Source organism: Daktulosphaira vitifoliae, unplaced genomic scaffold (assembly GCF_025091365.1).
Source record: "Daktulosphaira vitifoliae isolate Bord-2020 unplaced genomic scaffold, ASM2509136v1 Scaffold_2, whole genome shotgun sequence".
In the NCBI taxonomy this organism is placed as follows: domain Eukaryota; kingdom Metazoa; phylum Arthropoda; class Insecta; order Hemiptera; family Phylloxeridae; genus Daktulosphaira; species Daktulosphaira vitifoliae.
Genome location: NW_026099573.1, coordinates 32,855,468 through 32,876,441, shown reverse-complemented (window position 1 = coordinate 32,876,441; position 20,974 = coordinate 32,855,468). Strand labels below are relative to the sequence as shown.

At 25.9% G+C, this 20,974-nt stretch overlaps 2 protein-coding genes across 4 annotated transcripts in view; one reads left to right on the top strand and one right to left on the bottom strand.

Moving 5' to 3' along the window:
- LOC126899863 (phenoloxidase 1-like) overlaps positions 1-2,904 on the top strand; it is a 7,907-nt gene extending 5,003 nt beyond the window's left edge. The window contains exons 9-13 of the mRNA XM_050675095.1: positions 336-464; positions 526-714; positions 894-1,029; positions 1,171-1,406; positions 2,402-2,904. Coding sequence (XP_050531052.1) covers positions 336-464; positions 526-714; positions 894-1,029; positions 1,171-1,406; positions 2,402-2,686 — 975 coding nt within the window. The 3' untranslated portion in view covers positions 2,687-2,904. The remainder of the gene's footprint in view (positions 1-335; positions 465-525; positions 715-893; positions 1,030-1,170; positions 1,407-2,401) is intronic.
- The window catches only part of LOC126899861 (hemicentin-1-like), a 151,450-nt gene that overhangs the window by 8,891 nt on the left and 121,585 nt on the right, over positions 1-20,974 (bottom strand). For 2 of the 3 annotated variants that reach the window (XM_050675092.1, XM_050675090.1), the window contains 8 exons: positions 20,490-20,696; positions 17,004-17,161; positions 15,943-16,087; positions 15,754-15,884; positions 15,481-15,640; positions 15,083-15,358; positions 12,995-13,309; positions 4,555-4,797 (listed from right to left, as the gene is read on the bottom strand). In XM_050675092.1, coding sequence (XP_050531049.1) covers positions 4,555-4,797; positions 12,995-13,309; positions 15,083-15,358; positions 15,481-15,640; positions 15,754-15,884; positions 15,943-16,087; positions 17,004-17,161; positions 20,490-20,696 — 1,635 coding nt within the window. Of the gene's footprint in view, positions 1-4,554; positions 4,798-12,994; positions 13,310-14,642; positions 14,919-15,082; positions 15,359-15,480; positions 15,641-15,753; positions 15,885-15,942; positions 16,088-17,003; positions 17,162-20,489; positions 20,697-20,974 lie in introns of all 3 variants that reach the window. The other variant, XM_050675091.1, reaches the window with a different exon arrangement.

The window sequence follows — 20,974 nt, the reverse complement described above, 5'->3', positions numbered from 1 at the left end:
AGAAGGTATTGGTTTTACTAAGATGTGTTTATTTTTTTTTTTTTTTTGTCTGTTACCACTTTTTCTCAGCTCTCACTGAACTGATTTCTTTCAATGATATGTCAAAAGATCACAAATCGTATCTAGTCGAAGACATTACCTTCAAAAATTGAAAAAAATTCCCTCGTTCCCCGTAAATGGGGGAAACCTCCAAAAAAATTACAAATTTAAAAATCGCTAATTTTCGAAATTTTTTTATTTTATATTATTAAATTTTTTTTTTTTTGAGTTTATGATTACTGATTTTTTGTGGTTTATTTATTGCCGCTTAGTAATTATCAAATGAATATTTGTAGGAAGACTTCAATGTAGTTGGAGATCCTGCAACAGCTATGCGAGATCCGGTATTTTATCGTGTACACGCATTCATTGATGACATCTTCCAAGAGTTTAAATCTACTTTACCAAGTTATAATGCTCAAACCGTAAGTTTTAAAACTCAAGTAATTTTTTATTTATTTTATCTATCAATTGTTTTTACTATAGTTGGGTTTTGAAAACGTACAAGTGCAGAGCGTAGAAGTGAACACCACTGGAGCACAGAGAAATGTTTTTACGACGTTCTGGCAACAAAGTACATTGGATCTATCAAGAGGTATAGACTTTCTGCCACGTGGTCCTTTACTAGCTCGTGTTACTCATTTGCAACACACGCCTTTCACGTACAAAATTGTGGTAAATATGAGTTACATTATAAATATATTAATATATTGTTAAAAGGATAAACAATAGAGTCAAATGGTTCATATTAAATTTCAATTCGATTTTGGTGTATATAAGGAGTAAAATATTTAATATATTTGAGTTATGGAAATCAATTATTTAAACATCAAATTATTTGTTTAATTATAAAGGTTCAAAACAACGGAAATCAGCGCATGGGTACCGTTCGATTATTTATGGCACCTAGATACGATGAACGTGGTCTGCCAATATTATTCAACGAACAGAGGAAATTAATGGTAGAATTGGACAAATTTAGCGTACAGTGTAAGTTTATTTTGGTTAGTTTATTTTTATCTGAAAGAGAAAGTTCAATACGCTTGATAAATAATAAAATAAATACATATATTTTAATAGAATATCTGAATAAACATTTATTGAAATGATAATTTCAACTCTGTTAATTAGTGCAAAGAGGAAGGAACGAAATCAATCGCCAATCGATAGAATCATCTGTTACCATACCATATGAACAAACTTTCAGAAATGTCGATATTAACAGGGCTGAAAATAATTCATCTGCCGGTCAAGCTTTCAATTTCTGTGGATGTGGATGGCCGCAACACATGCTTATCGCCAAGGGTAATGCGGAAGGATTCGCCTGTCAACTGTTCGTTATGGTGTCAAATGGTGCTAACGATACGGTAATAATACGTGATACAATTAAAATATTTTTTTAGAATTCAACGGTTAAGTATTTTTTTAAACAGCATTGTCCAATTTTAGGAAATAGTAGTATTAACAGTCTTTTATAAATACTATTTTTGTCAAGTTTGGTTTCCATTACAATAAGTTAATTTTATTTCGTCCCAAACACCAAGCGTAATGTGCGGACTTAGGGCAATTAAATTTGACTTTCTAACAATGTTATTAATGTTGTCTTTCGATAAAAAGATCCTTGTATTGTGATAAATTCAATTTTTTTAATGTTCATAACACTTGAATGTTTCCTCTATATCTTTATTTTACCTCAATCAATTTTTGTACAAAACTTTGATTTGTTTGTTTCTTCAATAAGTTCACATAAGCTAGACGAAAATCTACAAAATGAACTTTGTTAAATATAATTCTTTATAAGCTGCTTACGCTTAAGAAGGTGAGAAAAAATACATAGCTTCATATAACGGAATCGATCTTCGAAAATCTCGACGTGATATATGTGATGCAACCATAACGGATGGAAAAGTTCCAGTTCTATAACTTAACTTTTTATTAGTTTTATTTTTGCTTTATATGAAACGTTTCCTCAATGAATCTTAGCAATAGATTTATTATGTTATTTAGACATGATGTATTTTCATTAGTTATCGCATGACCATGTTTACTTACGTAGTGAGATTGAAATATATAAACTATGCGTGCATAATTACTATCTCATATCTCCTCATGTGTGTAATACTTAGGAGAACAACAATTGAAATAAGATGTAACTAGATGGAAGTAATTAAATTTATACATTTCAATGTTACATGCAAATCTTAGTAGTCAAATTGCTGAGATAGAGTTACTAAGATATAGTGAGATAAAAGCATAAATATTATCCAGTAGAGTTATTCAAATACTAAAAAAATAAAACAAACATTTTTTGTTAATATTTTACTCAAATATTAATTGATTTTCGAATTAATTAAACATGTAGGTAGAGAACAGCGGAAATACTCAATCGTGTGATAATGCTGCAAGTTACTGTGGTATTTTGAATTCTCGTTACCCAGATGCCAGGTCTATGGGTTTCCCATTTGACCGCGTTGGAAGGGATGCTATAGCTACTTTACAGCAGTTTTTAACTCCAAATATGGCCATTCAAGACGTTCGCATCTTTTTCACAAACCGCACACAAGTAAATCAATCTAACAGACCAGCCTCTCAAAATCAAAATCAAAATCAAGGCAACAGAAGACCCCAACAAGGTGGAAGAAACTAATATGGAACAACAACGATTAATACGCTTTTGATTGATATCGATGGTATTGAGTATGTTACATTATTCCCATGTTTCAATTTAATAATAATATCTTATTAATTTTTTTTAAGTTATACGATTCATAAATATTTTTAGCAACATTATAATTTGAAAATAAGTAAATACCTTTATATTCACAAAATATTTTAAAATAAAAAAGTTATTTTTAAAGTTCTAAACGGTATTTGTTTTATTTATTTACTATTTATTTCTATTATTATAGTAAAATATTTTCTAAATAATATATCTTATATGTAAAGAAATTTAAATTTTATTAAAAAATAACTCTCTTTTATGATTTTGGGAAAAAGTTTTTATGAAAACTATAACTTTCAATATGTTTCGAAAGTATGAATACTTATTTTAGCTTTGATGCGCAGCTGTGTGGGGGCTTAAAAATCATATCAAACATTTTTTATTTTTAATTATATTATAAATAGTCTACATCAAATTAAAGAAATTACAATATACTTTAAGACGAAAAAAGAAAAATTATACGAAATCTCGATATCTGGGATGCTTATACCATAAGCTTAAATAATTTCAAATTAAAGCTTTTTTAATGTAATATACAGAGTGATTTTTTTATCATAACCCACTCAATTACTTACAGAATAATAATAATTTATAAAATTTTTTTTATTATTATCTTTAGTTACACATTATTCTTGAATTATTAACTATGTAATAATTTTTAAGTTCATCCCTTATGCCTGGTAAGGGCGTCAACTTTGTTTTTTTAAATGGTAACACATATTTTTAATTTAATAAAATGTTTGAGTTTTTAATTCAATAGTAAATGGCATTTGAATTTTTAATGAAACTTAATTTGTTTATTAGATATAAACATTTAAAGTTTCAAAATTTTGAGTTAATATACATGTATAATACACATGGGATTGTAAATACAGGTAGCTAATTGGATTTTTATGACATTGCTGTCTCAGTCACGGATTGTTTATTATCAATTATGATTATCAATAGATATACTTTCTGTATTGTCAGTTAGTGTATTTATAAACTCATAACAATGTGCCTTACTACAATTGATAATAACAATGCTGTGTACCTGCTAATATCGATGTTATAAAAAACCAATTAGCTACCTGTATTTGTAATCCCTTGTGTATTATACCTGTATATTAATTCAAAAATTTGAAACTTTAAATGATTATGCCATTTACTATTAAATTAAAAACTCAAACATTTTATTAAATTAAAAATATGTGTTACCATTTAAAAAAACAAAGTTGACACCCTTACCAGGCATAAGGGATGAACTTAAAAAGTATTACATAGTTAATAATTCAAGAATAATGTGTAACTAAAGATAATAATAAAAAAAAAATTTTAAATTATTATTACTCTGTAAGTAATTGAGTGGGTTATGATAAAAAAAATCACCCTGTATGATAAAAAAACGGAAAACATTCCAGTGATTGATCCTCTACGAGTAATCAACCTCTAAAGTCAAAAACTTTATAATTTTTGGTAGATATGATATTTTTAAATTTAAAAATATATTATGCATAATACGCATTGGAGTGTATTATGACAGTGATTTAATCACTATTAGATATCAATCAATACTAATCTAAAAAATACCTTAACACCAATTTAATGGATCTCTAACGTACTTAACTTTCTCGTATTGATTTTAAGAGAATGGTAACAGCTGTATTAATAATACAGTAGGCTATAACAAGTATAAAAAAGAGGTCTATCCATCTTTTTGAGGTGATATTTTACTATGTGTATAGTATCGTTCGTTGAATTTTAACTTTTTTTTTCTTGAAAGACCTTTTTTCCCTATTAACATTCTTACTAACTTGAAACAACTGGACACCGGTCGGCACTACCCTTAGTTCCTGCAAATCGAATTCCTTGGTCCTCTCGGGCCATGACAGTTGTCGGTCGTTGTTGGAATACTGATGGACTTCTGCGGACGTTGGACGCTAGCCGTTTTGCAAATACAACGGCCATGGCACATGCTCCAACCATACAACAGCCGAGTAAAAAAATGCCAATGTATGCAGCATCTGAGAACCGAGTAGCAGTGCTGGTTGAATCACCTTTGAAAATAATACAGACAAAAAATATAAACTTAGAGTATGAATTGTTTAATTGAACTTATTATTAAGGATTTTTTTCACTCAAAGTAAACGAATTGCGTTACCAAAACTTAAACTTTAATATTTTTAATCATAATTTGAATTTATGAAATTGTTAAAACTAAAAAATTAAATAATTCAGCAGCTGACATTTATATAATTAAATGTATATTTAATACGATTAGTTTATTTTAATTTTCCTGACAAAAAACACGGGAATCGGTAATAATTTTATCAAATTATCGATTAAAATAATAATGTACTTTATTTTTAATTATTTACACTAAGTTAAAAGAAATATTTTATAATTAGTGATAGGTATATAAAAATTAACAAACTAGAATATTGCAGTAGTTTTCATATGATTGTCAAATATTTATCAAAAATAATATAAAATTAAGTTTTATAACAATATATAAAATATGGCGGTATTTTCGAGAAATACTATAAGTCATTTAAAGCACTGGAAATGAATAAAATAATAGCAAAATTGTACGTGACCAGAATCATTGTTATTTCTTTCGGGAGCTTACAAAATTTAACTATATATAACTAAATAAATGTATAAGCTTTTTTCAATTTAGTAAAAAAAAAAAAAAAATAGATAATTGAAAAAGTTAAACTTTTTGGAACACAATTGTAAACTTAGTTTAGTTTGAGATTTTATTTCATAAGCATAAAAGGTAACTATTACCTTACATTTAAAATATACAAAAAAAAAGTTTCGTTGTATTCCCGTTGGACGTTTTTTCATTAAATTGTAAAACCCCATATGAAATAAATATAAATAATATTTTATTTATATTAATATTTAAAATTAACATTTTAATATATATATCCTGTTTATTCTGAAATTATTTAAAAGTTAAATATATTCCTGTAGCATTCTGTTATATTGATCTTAAGATTAACATTTATTTCTATCGTACATATTATTTGCACAGAATACATAAAATGGAGTTACAAAAAAAAAAAAAAAATCCAACAATTGTATCCTTGTATATATTTGCATTGTTTACGAAGAACTTTTTTGTGTTAATTATTTGAACAATTTCAAAGCTTTAAGATAATTATTGTGTTGAAGTTACTCAATAAACTTTTATTCGTTTTTAAATCTTAAATTATATCGACGATTCCTCTTTTTACGTATATTATAATGGTATTTTGTTGTAATATGAACAAATGCATTGCACTACGTATCTTACATTTATCAATGAAAAATTAATAATCAATTTTTAATATCGATTAAAATAATAACATAAAAAGGCGCCGATTTTCAGAAAGAGAGCCATTTTGAAAGTCTGAATTCAATATAGAATTCAGAATTCTCTTAAGGAATTTATTTTTCTTAACTAGCGCGACACCGTGTGGTCATCGGTACATATTAATGCAATACTTATTAATATTTCTGCGTTTAAAACTTATTTATCTATCTTTCCGTAAATTCGAAAAGTATAAAAGACATTGAAAAGGATGTTGATTATTTTTGAACGTCACTGAACATTTTGAAATTAAAACATCAATTAAATTAATTCACATTAACCCAATTAATTGGAAATGATAATCTGAGTAAAGAACAGTAAAACAATATATTGATATAAAGCAAATATCATTTAATTTAATTATTAATAACTAATTAGTCTTTGGTCATATACTTCGATTGACTGCCAGAGAGGAGGCCTCCGCCACTCCAAGAATACCTCAGTATTCTCACTAAAGCATATTCAAGTTAATGCTACGACTGGGTGTCACACATGAGATCAATACCGTAGCCACTACAAGAATACTTGAGCTTATAATATCTATATAAGAGGAACCTTAATCATTTATTTTATATCTACTTGTCATTATTGTTCTAAATTCTGGGACTCTACAAACCTCATAGAACCTCGATGCTAACCAATTGACCAGATACCCAAACACTCCAATTAGGACTACACCCACATATATATACCTTATTTTATTATTACAATTTATAATACGAAAATTAATCAATCTATAATTGACGTAAGAAATTAATTTCAGTGTAGTATTATTAATAAAAAAAATGATTGCTACTATATGGTTGTTTCTGTATATCATGTTAAAAACGTATTATATTGTCTGTTCATAATGTTACAGCTTTAGTAATTTAACATTTTATATAAATAGGAGTAAGTAAGATATATGCAGCAGTATTTTTATGACTACTCTCTACTCTCTATCGCACTCTCACTCTTGTCGATTGGCTGGCAAATGATTTTGACACGGAAGATATGAAAAATCTCGATTTTAAATATCATCACGGGAGCTTTGCTCCATACCTCAGAGCTCGTATAATACTCGTATATCAAGATGTTAATAAGGACTATTAGATATGCATAAATGTTTTTCTTTTAGAATAATACCTTTTCGAATGTAGGTTAAGAATTTTTACATGTTTTCTTATATAATATAATTTATAACTAATGTTTAGGTTAATAAATATTTATCTTACTTATCTTTTTAATTAAAAAATATGATAATTATAAATATAAAAAACGGTAGCACAGTGTGGACGAGGGAAACGTATAGATGATATCTGTCAGTGATTAAAACCACTATCATAAGATACACTTATTTTTAAATATAATTCAAGATAAAATGTAATATTTAATTAATTTAAATTAATAAAAGTTAATCAGTTTGAATTAACAATTAATTAATTCTCATTAAGTTTCAATTTGGTTATTTGAATTCACAAGAAATATAACAACTCAAATGTGATTTATATAAAATTGATTGAAGGAAACTTAACATCATTGTTAAAACGTTCATGAAATGTTATGACAATAAGTACGTGTAAATAATTTTATATAAATAAGGTTGGGTAATATAATTATTTTTTGAAAATAGTATTATCATTTTAAAAAGTAATTTCTTGTAATTGCTGCTTTCAGTAATTATAAGCAATATACGTCACCATCAGACCCGTACTAAAAAATTTGGCGCCCCCGGGCTTATAATTTATACCCCCCCTCATCATCACAATCAATAATAATAATAATATAACACTAATTATTTCGTTCATAATTGATTCTTTAATATTAAAATCCAACTTAATAATTAATAAATGAGAATTATTTAATACTTTTTTTAATTAACAAATTAAACAAAATATAACAATAAAAATACACTTTTTTTTTTTAATTATAACATAATTAAAAATACAATTTTCTTTTTTTTAAAGTATTTTTTTCCTTGCTTGATTATTGGCAAATTCTTCAATTATGTCGCTATAATTAATCTGATGAGTTAATTGAGATTCAATATTTAAAATTGCCAATGCATTTAGCCTGTCTGTGGATATATTTGACCTTAGATATGTTTTTATACGTCTAAGTGTTGAAAATGACCGCTCTGCGGTACAATTGGCCGCTGGAGTACTAAGAAACATACGTAATGCTATACTTACAAATGTTCAATAGATAATTTTAAAACCAATATTAATAAAAAAAATATTTATGTATATTATGCAGTTTTAACTAACACAATTTGTAAATAATATATTTATTATTATTTATACTAGACTAGTAACAATTACAAATAATTTAAACCGTATAGGTAAAAATAATAAAACTTACCTTATTATATAATATAATATAAATGTTATACAGGGTGTTCAGTAAGTCAGGAAACTTACAGGAACATCCTGTATAGTAATATATCATATGACAATCATCAATGTATCAATTCATCACACTTTCATAATGCATACACAGTACACACATGACGCATAAGCAAAACACATAAGAATTAAATATAATATAAGTCATAAGTGTATAACGTACTAATAAAAATATATTAATACTGTCGTCTGTCACAATTTACAATGCAATACCATTGAATATCGATATCACTATACAATTATCATTGTTTTGATTTATTCGGTAAAATAGTTGACCAATTTCTAAAATTAGATTTTTTCTGAATATCTTTATCATTTAGCTATTATAATCGATTGTAGACAATAATGACGGACCAAAAATATACTATATATATACTACATATCTTAGTTCGTAACAATAATACAGCTATATAAACAGTAGTTCATAACATTTTTCTAAAATACAAATTACAAAAATATTAAATAAAATGAAATTACTATTTTTTTTTCATTACATTTTTAAAATAAATTTTGCTAAAATATTTTGCCGCCCCCAGGCATATGCCTACCCGTGCCACCCCCTAAATACGGCCCTGGTCACCATTAAATAAGCATTTAAAATTTTTAATATTTGTTGAAAATTCTATATGCTTTGTGTATAAATGATCCCAAAGGTAAGAAACACTTGAAACAATGTTATGTTGTAATTATCAATATTATTATGTATTGACGTAACGTTGATTTGATACCTTAGATAGTTTAATTATTATAACAAAGATAATTTAAAAGAATTTTCATCATACATAACTGGAAGTATGTAATTGCATGATATTTTGATTTATTGTATTTGTACTAAAATGTACGCGGTTAGAAAAGCACATTTAGGGGGAAATGGCTCTCAGGACAACGAGTAATAGGGACCTCGAAATAATAAAACCTTGTCTAAAATTTCGCCTAATTGTCAAATTACATAAAAAATCGAAGCTTTATTGTTATTCTTATTTATCCACGAAGTTTTTATTTGTGTTGTAATAAAAACATTCATTACAGTTTTTATAAAAAAACTTTTCTTGGAACTCATTAAAAAATCTAGCCTCGGGTCACCAAATAGGTAAGTTCATCAGGAAAGGAACAGGAAAGGTATCTAGATCAGTTTAAAAGTAAAATAAATAATGGATATATCGAAATTTGGGGAAAATAAAAAAATGTAATATTATATTATCAAAGTAAAAAAAATAGTATTGACACCTTTTAATTAAAAATAAATTTTCATTCAAAACATTTTTTCAAGATATTTTTGGAACAAAAATCATTAGTTTGTTATTATTATCAGTTGCATAATCATCGTTTAGTAAAATGCTTAAAAAATATATTTGATCTAAGGTGATTTGCTAAAGTACACAAGCTTATTTCTTGTACGTAGAATTTTCGTTTTATAAAATTATAGCTAATGAATATCAGTATAGATTGATATCCATTAGCTATATTTTATTAAGTGATTTCCGACTGATTAAAAACAAACATTTTGAAAATATAAACTTCAATATCAGTCAACGAAATGATTTTTCAAAATAATTCCCAGGCTTAATAAAGAAAAAAAAAATTATTTAAAAAAGATTTGTTAAAAAAAAAAATTAATTTGTAAATTTTATATAACAAAAAATTTAAATTTTAGAATTTTAGAATTTTGTTTAAATTAAAAATACATTAGTGCATCTATTTAAAGTGGTCTCCATGATCCATGGTCTCTAAGGCCTATGGATTTTCAATTCAGGTATGAGCGATATAAACGTTAAAATACAGTAAATATATTTTTTTAATTTGAAATTTTTGCTTTCAGCTTGAATCTTATTAATGATACTATTTTAAATGCACTTTATTGATCATTCGTATTTATATTTTTATTATGTTAAAATATGTCTATTGAGTAATTATTCCGTAAATAATTACTGTAAAATCGATTTACTTATTTTTTAACGTTGACCATAGATAATTAAAATTTTTTTATATAAAACAAAGAAAAGTAATTAGTTACATGCAATTATACTCAAAAAGTAGAGGCCAATTATAATATTTTTTGTTTACATAGCAAAGATAAAATTAATATTTAATAATATAACCTGCTAAATTATCTTATTCAAAAATTTAGAAATTTTTTTTTTATGGACACATTTACAATATGAAAAATATATTACATCCTTCTGCAATTTTTTTTTAATTGCGATTATCATGGTACTTCCGTAGAGGAAGGACCAATCTTTTAAGAGATCCTCTGGGTCCATGTAACACTTAGTCTAGGGTCCCGTGTATAACATAAAATAGCGGTTGACGTTTACAAGTTTTACTTCACTTTTAAAGTTATTAAATTTAATTTTTACATTTATTTATTGGACTAATTTTTGTGAGAAGTTAAAAGTAATAACCGCCATTATATGAAACTCATAAAAAAAAAATTAATTATTTTGTAATGCATATAAAATGTAAAAAACTATCGACTTTCCTGTTTTGATAATAATCAAATAAAAATTAAGAATACGCATTATTTAAATAATTTTGTATGTAAAATCTTTTAAATAAACAAAAATTTCCGATTCATCACTTTATAAAATTTTAGAGATGTATGTACCACAAAAAGTATTTATATACTGTTGAATTAAATGTTAGATTATAAATTTACAATTTAATATATTTACATAAATTAAAAGTTTACTGAAATTATATTTCTTGTTTTACCTTTGTAAGGTAAAGTTAAAATGGGAAGAAAAATGATACATGGTATGAAATTTTAATTTGATTTTTTCAATTATATTTCAAAGAATAATAAATAAATAAAATCAAATACTTAAAAATAAACAATAACCTAAGTAGATCATAAAATCTCTATGAGCACTCATATCAGACATGAAAAAATTATAAATTCCAGATCTTGTTGAAAATAAGAATAATAACAAATAACTAAGTATTATTAATAAAATACAATAAAAAACTAATATATATTGCGTCCTTTTATTCACATTAAATACGTTTAAAACGTATTTAGCCGAGTTCTTTTTTAAGCGCTTTCTTTTATTAATTTTTTAAAATTAAACTTGAATTATTAAACATAAAAAAAAATTTAATAATAAAGATAATAGTTCTAATAAGTTTTTCCTTTAAAAGAAATTCTTTCAAAGGAATACTCAGTACATTTTTTTTAATAATAATTTTAACTCTTGACTTTAACTTAATATTGAGAGAACTCTCTAGTTATAATACTATTCTAATCACACTAATTAGTTTACTTGATTCCCATAGTTACAGATAGCTGGTTATTAAGATCTAGATGTATTATACTCCCAGAGTACTTGTTAACTATACAATGTTCAATTCATGCATTTAATTACTCGACATGTATTTTACACAATAGTGTAATTAATTTTGTTGACGGAGAGAAGATGCTTAATTATACAAAATAAAAGATATTGTGGCTTCATAACCAACCTAGAAATTCATTTCTATTTAAGTGGAAAGAAATTTGTCTTTTATAATATGTAAATATTTTATACTCCTACGTTCTTTTTATTATCACAGAGATTTTAATAATTTCTCAACTTCATGCTGGCATAAAATATTTATTAAAAGTAATTTTGTCTAAAAACTTATTTTATAAAAAAACATATTGTGGTATAATATACCCGTTACATTTTACATTTTTAATTAAAAATATTTATTAAACAATATATTGAAAAAGTTTTAAGCGTAACTTCAGATGTAATTTATAGAACAAAAATATGTCATTATTAATTGTAATTAGAAATTAATACTTTATTTAGATCAAGATTTTTGTTTTTCGGAAGATTAATAATAGTTTTTCTTGTATTATTAATACCAACATTTTTAATTACAATAATAATATTATAAAAAAGCCTTGGATATATATACATTACTTTAATTGGATAATTAAAAGTCAATTTACAACAAATTTAAGTTAATAGTGTTTTGAAAGTTTTTCAACTTTTAGAGTAAAATAATGTTTTAAATTAGAAATTCAGTGTTATTTACATTATATTTAGAAAGGAGAAGTACTAAAAAGAGGCACCCTTGTTTCACAATTGCCTACACATTTCGCCGTGTAAACTTAATCACTTTGTCGGTCAAATAATTCATTTTAATAGTTTTATTTCATTAAATATCCTTGTTGTTTTTATAATTTCTCTAATACACAATAAGTATTATTGTTACCATAAACCAATAAAAGTATATTTTGCGCAGGAAAACAAAACCTCGACCACAATTAGAGTTTAACTCAATAAATATTCTATAACCAGATTAAATATGATTCAATTTATATTATTATAATATTTCATGAATATTATTTTTGAATTAAATTTAATGCATTGTGTAATTATAGGCAGACAATTACTGCGACAGCAATAATTATACTGCGAAAATATTATTTTTTTTCGTTTGAGGGAAATTAAAAAATTTCTAATGTATATCTCCCAAGACGAAACCCTAATTATACCATTAACTTAATGTAATATAAATACTAACCAGCCACTCGAGGGTCCTTAGGATTGGGTGCGGTTTCTACATAAACTCGCATATGTCGGATACTTGTACCTTTAGCATTTATTGCATACACTGTTGCTACATATTGAGTGGACGGTCGTAATCCAGTTGCCTCAATGTATGAAAGGCCAGCTTGGCCATTGTAATTTGCTATCATTAAATCTGGCCGGGCCGCCATGGCGACGTTACTTGTTAAATGTTGAGGTAAACCGCCGCCGTAACCGAGTTCACAAAAGACTGTAAACCTTGTACTTGTAATATTTATAGGAGTACAATTTCGCGGAGAACCTGGTCTCTCTAAAAAATAAAAATAAAAAAACTTTTAATTTATATGAAAATCAGGCCTTAATAAATGTATTATTAGATTAAAATCTGTTTAAACAATAATAAAAAATCTTCTATAGTTCTTAAAGAAGTGAAGTAATAAGTTTTTAAACAAGTGAAAAATATGGTTTTGCATAAATTACTAAAAAATAGACGAAACAAGCGATAGGCTCGATAAATTTTGTTTATGTTTTGATTTTTTTTAATAAAGACCCTATGATACATTATAAACGCACATTTTTTTAAGTTATTTATGTCATTAAAGTTTTTATACATAAAATAATGTTAAGCAACTAATTTAATGTACTATTAAACAATTAAAAAGTGACTCTAATTAAGTAAAAAAAGTCAATTAGAGTAGGCGTTGCTATATATTTTGTTTTCACTTAAGGATATAAATCTCGAAGTTATCGAAATAAATAAAACAACAAAGGGGTTAACTCTTAAAAGAATGGGGCAATCGAGGATTTAAGGGAGAATTTTTAAGTTTTCGGCTGAATAAACAATATAAAAAATCGTGACCTCTTTAAAAACATTTAAAATAAAATAATAACAGTATGGAAAATGCTGAACCATAAATTATCCAAGTTAGATTTATGCTTGGCTTAAAGCCATTTATTTATTTTTCTTTATAATAATTCGAACTAATATAATTACAATTTTTACAAAGACATAATCTATCGTATACGCTAAATACATTATCGTATTAAATCGTAATGATTGGGAAGTTCAGTAAGTATTTATTTACATAAAGCAAATTTCATTTTTTGATTTAAAAATTATGAATAGTTAATATTGTTCTAACTATACTAGTTTAGTTTTCTAAGTTGAAGTGTCGAGAAAAGCGAATTTTTAAAAAATATAATAAGTATTTTTACAATTAGGGTTGATGAGAAGAGTGATTTAGAAATATTTGGAGATAAAAATAAACAGACCGTGATTCATTTCCTCCATTCGTTATTTTTAACTTCCGAAATATTGATTCAAAATTTGTTATCAATTAGTAATTTTTTAAGTTAAATTATTTAGCAAAATTAAAGTTGATTCAATTTTTAAATTAAAAGAAGAGGAGATAAAACTATATATTTTTTGTGCTAATTAAAGTGTGTATGATAATTAAAAGTTAAAAAAAAAATTTTAACTACCGTTATACTTTTGGTGATATTACGTGAGAAATTATCTAATGAAATCATGATAACCCTGTATTGGAATGATAAAGCTCATTATATTTTTTTACTTTGCTTTTTTTAAAATCAAAAGTGTTAATAATTAACATTTTTGTACATAGTTTTTTTTTTTTTTTTACCTGCTGGAACAACATGAAAAATGCAAGGCTGTGATTGGATACCTAATGAATTGGTAGCCCAACAAAGCATCATACCAAAGTTATTAACTTTGAATTTAATTATAGGCGATGATTTTTCTAAAGTTATCACATTAGTAAGCCCTGAAATGGAACTATTAAAAACCCAACGGAACGACAAAGCTGAGGGGTTACTGTTCACATCACATTTTATCCACACGGTTTCACCTTTGTGAGCGCCATATACTCGCTGTTGATCAGTATTGCATGTTGGTTCAACTAAAAAATATGATCAAAATTTCAATAAAAATAATAAGTGTTATTTGAAGAATTCTTAGGTTTTTTNCAGATTTGCATCGAAGCGTTTCTTATGATAGTGATTTTTAAAATCAAAAGTGTTAATAATTAACATTTTTGTACATAGTTTTTTTTTTTTTTTTTACCTGCTGGAACAACATGAAAAATGCAAGGCTGTGATTGGATACCTAATGAATTGGTAGCCCAACAAAGCATCATACCAAAGTTATTAACTTTGAATTTAATTATAGGCGATGATTTTTCTAAAGTTATCACATTAGTAAGCCCTGAAATGGAACTATTAAAAACCCAACGGAACGACAAAGCTGAGGGGTTACTGTTCACATCACATTTTATCCACACGGTTTCACCTTTGTGAGCGCCATATACTCGCTGTTGATCAGTATTGCATGTTGGTTCAACTAAAAAATATGATCAAAATTTCAATAAAAATAATAAGTGTTATTTGAAGAATTCTTAGGTTTTTTTGTAGTTTGATTTTTTTTTTATGTTGCATTTTCTTTAAATAATTAAGTTAACTTACATTTTACATCAAGCATATAAATATCACTAACAGACTTTCCATTCGCATTAATGGCCATACATCGATAACTCCCTGAACCATGTCGTGTTATCGATTGTAGAACCAACGTTTGATTGCTATAAATTATCTTTCGACTACTATGAGGTCCGACTTCTGTGCCCTAAAATTCAATAAAAATATTTGATACTTTTTAATGTAATAATGGTTCTTCTCAAATAAGTTGAATGGCTTAGCATAAATACATAATTCTTCTTAGTTTAACAATAAACATACATTGTGATCCCATTCTAGTCTAGTTATAGCCGGCGATGCTTTGACAATGCATTCAAAGTATACATCTGACCCTTCTTTAATATCGGATGCGTTTAAATTTCTTCCGAGATTTATTTGCAATCTCGGTGGATCTTAAAAAAAACATAAAATGTAATTTGTTATGTCAACTACAGTCATTCTAACTCTTACAGTGTACGTGGAGTGTTACTTGCTTCTGTAAAGAGTAAGCTGGAAAGTATGAATTACTTGCCTCACAGGTTATTACACTTAAGTCATTATCATCGTTTGGTATAATTTTTAAAGTACTCCAAGTCATATTAAAGTTTTCAATTACCTACAAAAAACACCAGTTTATTATTCTTTCATTTAATAAACTATAGTTATACACGTGAAAAGAGTTTCGTTAAAAGATTTACCATTTTCACATATATCTAATACTTACAATTTAATTATCTAGAAATTAATATTAGAAAAAAAAACTAAATTAAAATCTTTTTTATTGTTAAAAATCAATTAAATTAGGTTATTAAATTTTAAGAACTTGTATGTTTCTTTGTAATTTAGTTTTAAATAGATTTTTGGTGTGTTATTTCAGAATAAGTGCTTCAGTATTTTCAATATTTCTATATCTCTAATAACTGGTATAAACCCACTGTGTAACATCGATTTCCACTTAATAGTTTCCCAGACATTTTACAGAAAACATAGGAAATTCATAAAATAAAGGGAGATGCACTACGAAGTACAGAATTCTATAATCAAAGTATTAGAAAATTATAATTTATAAAATGATGGAAAAGCAAAATGAACTAAAAATATAAATATCATAAAAATATGTACTTAGTTTTCATTATTCTATCTGTTCAGTAAAGCGCAAAAGCAAATATAATAAAATAGGATCATCTAATAAAGGGTCTTTTACTATCTAATAATTTATTATTACATTTTTTATAATTTTTTATTACAAATAATGTACATTTTATAGCATTTCAAATATAGAATTGGAACACTATTGGAAAACATCCCATTAATATTTTTAGCCGACTAAAATATATAGAAAGAAAACAAAAGGAAACTTGGAGAAGTTCCCGGAGTCGTATTGACCTTTAAAGGTCCAAAAGTACTTTGATTTCCAGTGAAAGGTCGTCAACGTAAATCTTGGAGAACCTATAGTCCTTAACCGATTGAGTAACGACTCAGCATTGCCGGTCGTCGGACAAATTGTAATTTTAGACTAGCTTATTGTATACCTTGATCCTCCTAGTTTCGTAATCTATTTCACGTCCGTTGTAGTACCACGTTATATTGGCAGCTGGCCTAGATCCGTATGACACGCATTCTAAGCTATTTGGTTCACCTGATGTGAACGCTTGTTCTGCCCCTGTGAGGGAAATACTTAGTGGTTTAACTGTAAAAATAAAACATGATTAATATGATAATCAATGAAAAATGTTTATTTAAGAGAAAATATAAATGCACTTTTACGATGTAATTGGTAGATTTTATTCTTCAGTTGAATGATATTTTTTTAAATCAAAATTTTATGTAGGATTGAGAATGAAAAAAATATAAAATTATTTTACCTTCGACTTTGAATATATAAAATAATTATTTTAAAAATTTTGTCTAACGTAGAATACAATTTTTTACGAAGACCTATAAGAAGTAATTTTATGATGTTACAGCTTTTTTTTGGTAACTAGTTTTTTAAGTTAATTTATAAAAGTGAGCTTCGCATAGAAAATTCAGTAGTCATTTATTTTGTAAGTTTTAATACATTTAACGATCAGATTAAAACTTTTATAATCAAACACATACGGTAAAATCCAATTAGGATTAAAAGTTTAAACCTTGGTAAGCCACTGTTATATTTTGACTAAATTTAATGAATAAACAAATGGTTGATAGATCTTTTTTATTATGCATTTAAACTTAATTTAAAAAAATTAATGTTTTATTAGCCTTATCTTCATTAATATTTTGTATTTATAGAATAAAAAAGTTTTTAGCTACCTTGTAGGTATAAAATGTTTTAATATTAAATAACTTTAACCTAGTATTTCTTGAGTTTTTTAAGTTTACCGGTGTAATTACCTTTATAACGCACCCATCATTCAGTCAAGTAAAAATTGTTTAATAAGCTCAAAATTAAATTATTCCTATCTTATTCACTTTGTTTTAATATTTTCATTCCAAAAATTTTTTATGAACACGAATGTCTTCAGTTCTCTTGAACTTTTAAAATAAAATAAAATAAATTTAACGTTCAATCCTATGGAAGGTAACTTTTCAAAATCCTCTTTTAATTATAAGTTTAAACATTAAACGTTGAAACTCATAACAAACTATTTGATATTAAAATTTATTTATTTGGTGTAGAAATTTATAGACATTTTTTTAATCATTACCGCCATAGATAGATGAGTGATTTCTTCTAGATAGAGAAACCAAATAGTTGATTATTTTATGGAAAAAATATCAGTTTATCATTTACATTACTTGAAAATATGCTGAATGTAATTTAAGACATTTTGATTCATAAAAATATTGTGAATGAGGATTGTTTTTTTTTTAATCTCTTAGCATGCTCTTATCAAACTGATTTCACGAGTGAACATTATACAATTAAAGATACTTTGTGTTTATAATAATTTAATTAAATAAATTGAAAATTAACAACAGTATCTAGGTAAAGTGGTTGAACTGCAATTAGTTGATAAATTATTCAGATAATTACAAAGTAAGGGTTACAACGTTTTGCTGATTATGATTTAACACTTGATTTTTATGTACTCTTACCGAACAATAATGTGTCGCAGCTTTAATATAAAGCCATAAAAGATAAACTTATAACAAACACTTTAATATTTACATTATTTTATTATGTACGCTAATTGAGGATTCCATTGTGCACCATAAAAGCACTTCTACATTAATTATGTTGTAATATATGAATACTAAATTATTGCGAACTAAATTTACTTTTAATTAGAGGTACTATTATCTGCTCAATTCACATGAAATAGTAAAACAATTAACATCGAATAAACTGTATCCCTGACGAAAAAATATAAATTACTGGATGATATTATTATCAACAAAAAACGATTGAAGTACGTGAGTTAGACGAATTTTTTATAAATTATATAACATACAATTATTTAAATTAATTTACTCGAGCAAATATGAAGCTGGACGGGGAATCTACAACACAATTTCATAAAGAACTCGCCTAAATATTGATGACAAGAAATTGCTTGTTGGCTTATGTAATTTGCGATACTCTTCGTAGAAGTTATATTCGATTAGTGTTCAACAAAAAGATTTAGTTACTTACGAAAACTATATCCCAAAGTTATAAAGTGAAAGCTCTATAAATTTAAATATGAAAACATCTGAACAGTTCACATACTTGAATCTCCTAAAATGTATATTATCATGAGGATATACATTATCATAATCTCAACTGATATACAGAGTGATTCTTTTAATATTAGCCACTCGATTTCTATTAAAATAATTATCCCTTATTAATTAATTTTTTATCTATCTCAATACCTTATAATAGCGTTAACCTTTTTTTTTAATTGATATTTACATATTAACCTAAAATAATAAATGACTGGTCGAAAACAATTTTTAAAGTATTACTAGGAATATATTAACAGCAATAGGAATTTATTAAAATTTTAAAATATAGAGTTTAAAAATTATATTATAATTAACTATGTTTATAAAAAGTAAATATTAGCTGATATCAGTGGCATATTTAGACATTTTTTTATAAAGGAGATTCAGATAGCTTTTAAAACGTAGAGTAGTATTGAGATTTACCTCTTCACTATCACTACTACTATAATTTTATCTACACGAGGGTTCAGACCCGCCGTAAATAAGCATCTATATAATATATAATATATTTAAATGGTAACTGACATTTGGAATGAAAAAGTCATGAATAATTCAAATTTTTTCACGTAAGAGTTTGAATTAATATATAGAATAATTCGTTTGTTAAATTCTTAAAAAACTACGAAATTTTAGCCAATTCAAGAAACTTATAAAATTATCCAATCGAGTTTTTCTATAATTTGTTTTTTTATCGTCTACGACTCGTCTTTATAAAGCTATCTGACCATTTTGAATCTCACAAGAGTTTCCATTTTCTTCATCACACATTCAACAGATATTTAAAAAATTTGGGACGTTTTCCAATAATTAGTTTGCAGTTACTTTTGGGATTTTACATATATACATAATATATATTATACATTTGTACAACTATGACGTAAGTATTCACTATTAATATAATTACCAGTATTATGGTAAAAAATATTTGATATGAATACATTATAAAAACCTTGAATTAATGTACTCGTCGAAAAAAACATTCTATACTATTATCCGTTCTTTATTCAAAATATTTTAAAGAGTATACATCACGACTCTTGGTTGTCAGAATAATCCGATTTACTAAAAAGGCGTGTATTACGTATTAGGATTGAAGCAGACAAAGAAACAGATTTTTTACTTTCTTTTTTCAACACTCACTCAAACCTATGCATGAAAATAGCGAAAAAAAAATTACACCGAGTACATACATTATTTTATTTTGCACAACAGATTTCGTATAAGCACAAAACAATTGTTTTTCGTCACATTATCGGATAGTTTGTAATTTTTGTTGACATTTGATTTTTTAGCACTTTAAAATGAATATACTTTATGATACTAACGGTAAACATTTATGGTGACAGACGTAGACAGTTGAACGGCATTAGCGACATTGGAAGCTTCGCATACTAGTGTCTTCCCCAGGTTTTCCCTGCGCACTTTAGCTATTCTTAATGTATTCGCAACCGCTGTATCACTAATTCTCATTCCGTATGCCGTGTCCTCGTTTTCCCCTCGAATGTTCCACATAACACGCGGCAAAGGTCGACCTGTGTAAAGAAATAATGTATAATGGAAAAACTTTAGTCAGATGTAACACTAAAAAGTACAATAAACTATTGCAGTCAATGTTTTAAGCTAAAATAATTATTTTGGCGGAAATAATAATAGTTCTGACAGTTTTAATTAATTATATAAATTGCAGGATAAAATAAATATTGTAACGATTATTTAAATTCTTATAGTTTTTACTAACAAAACTTAATAAAATATTAAAGTTTCATAATATCTCAAAAAAAAAAAAAAAAAAAAAAAAAAAAATGATCAT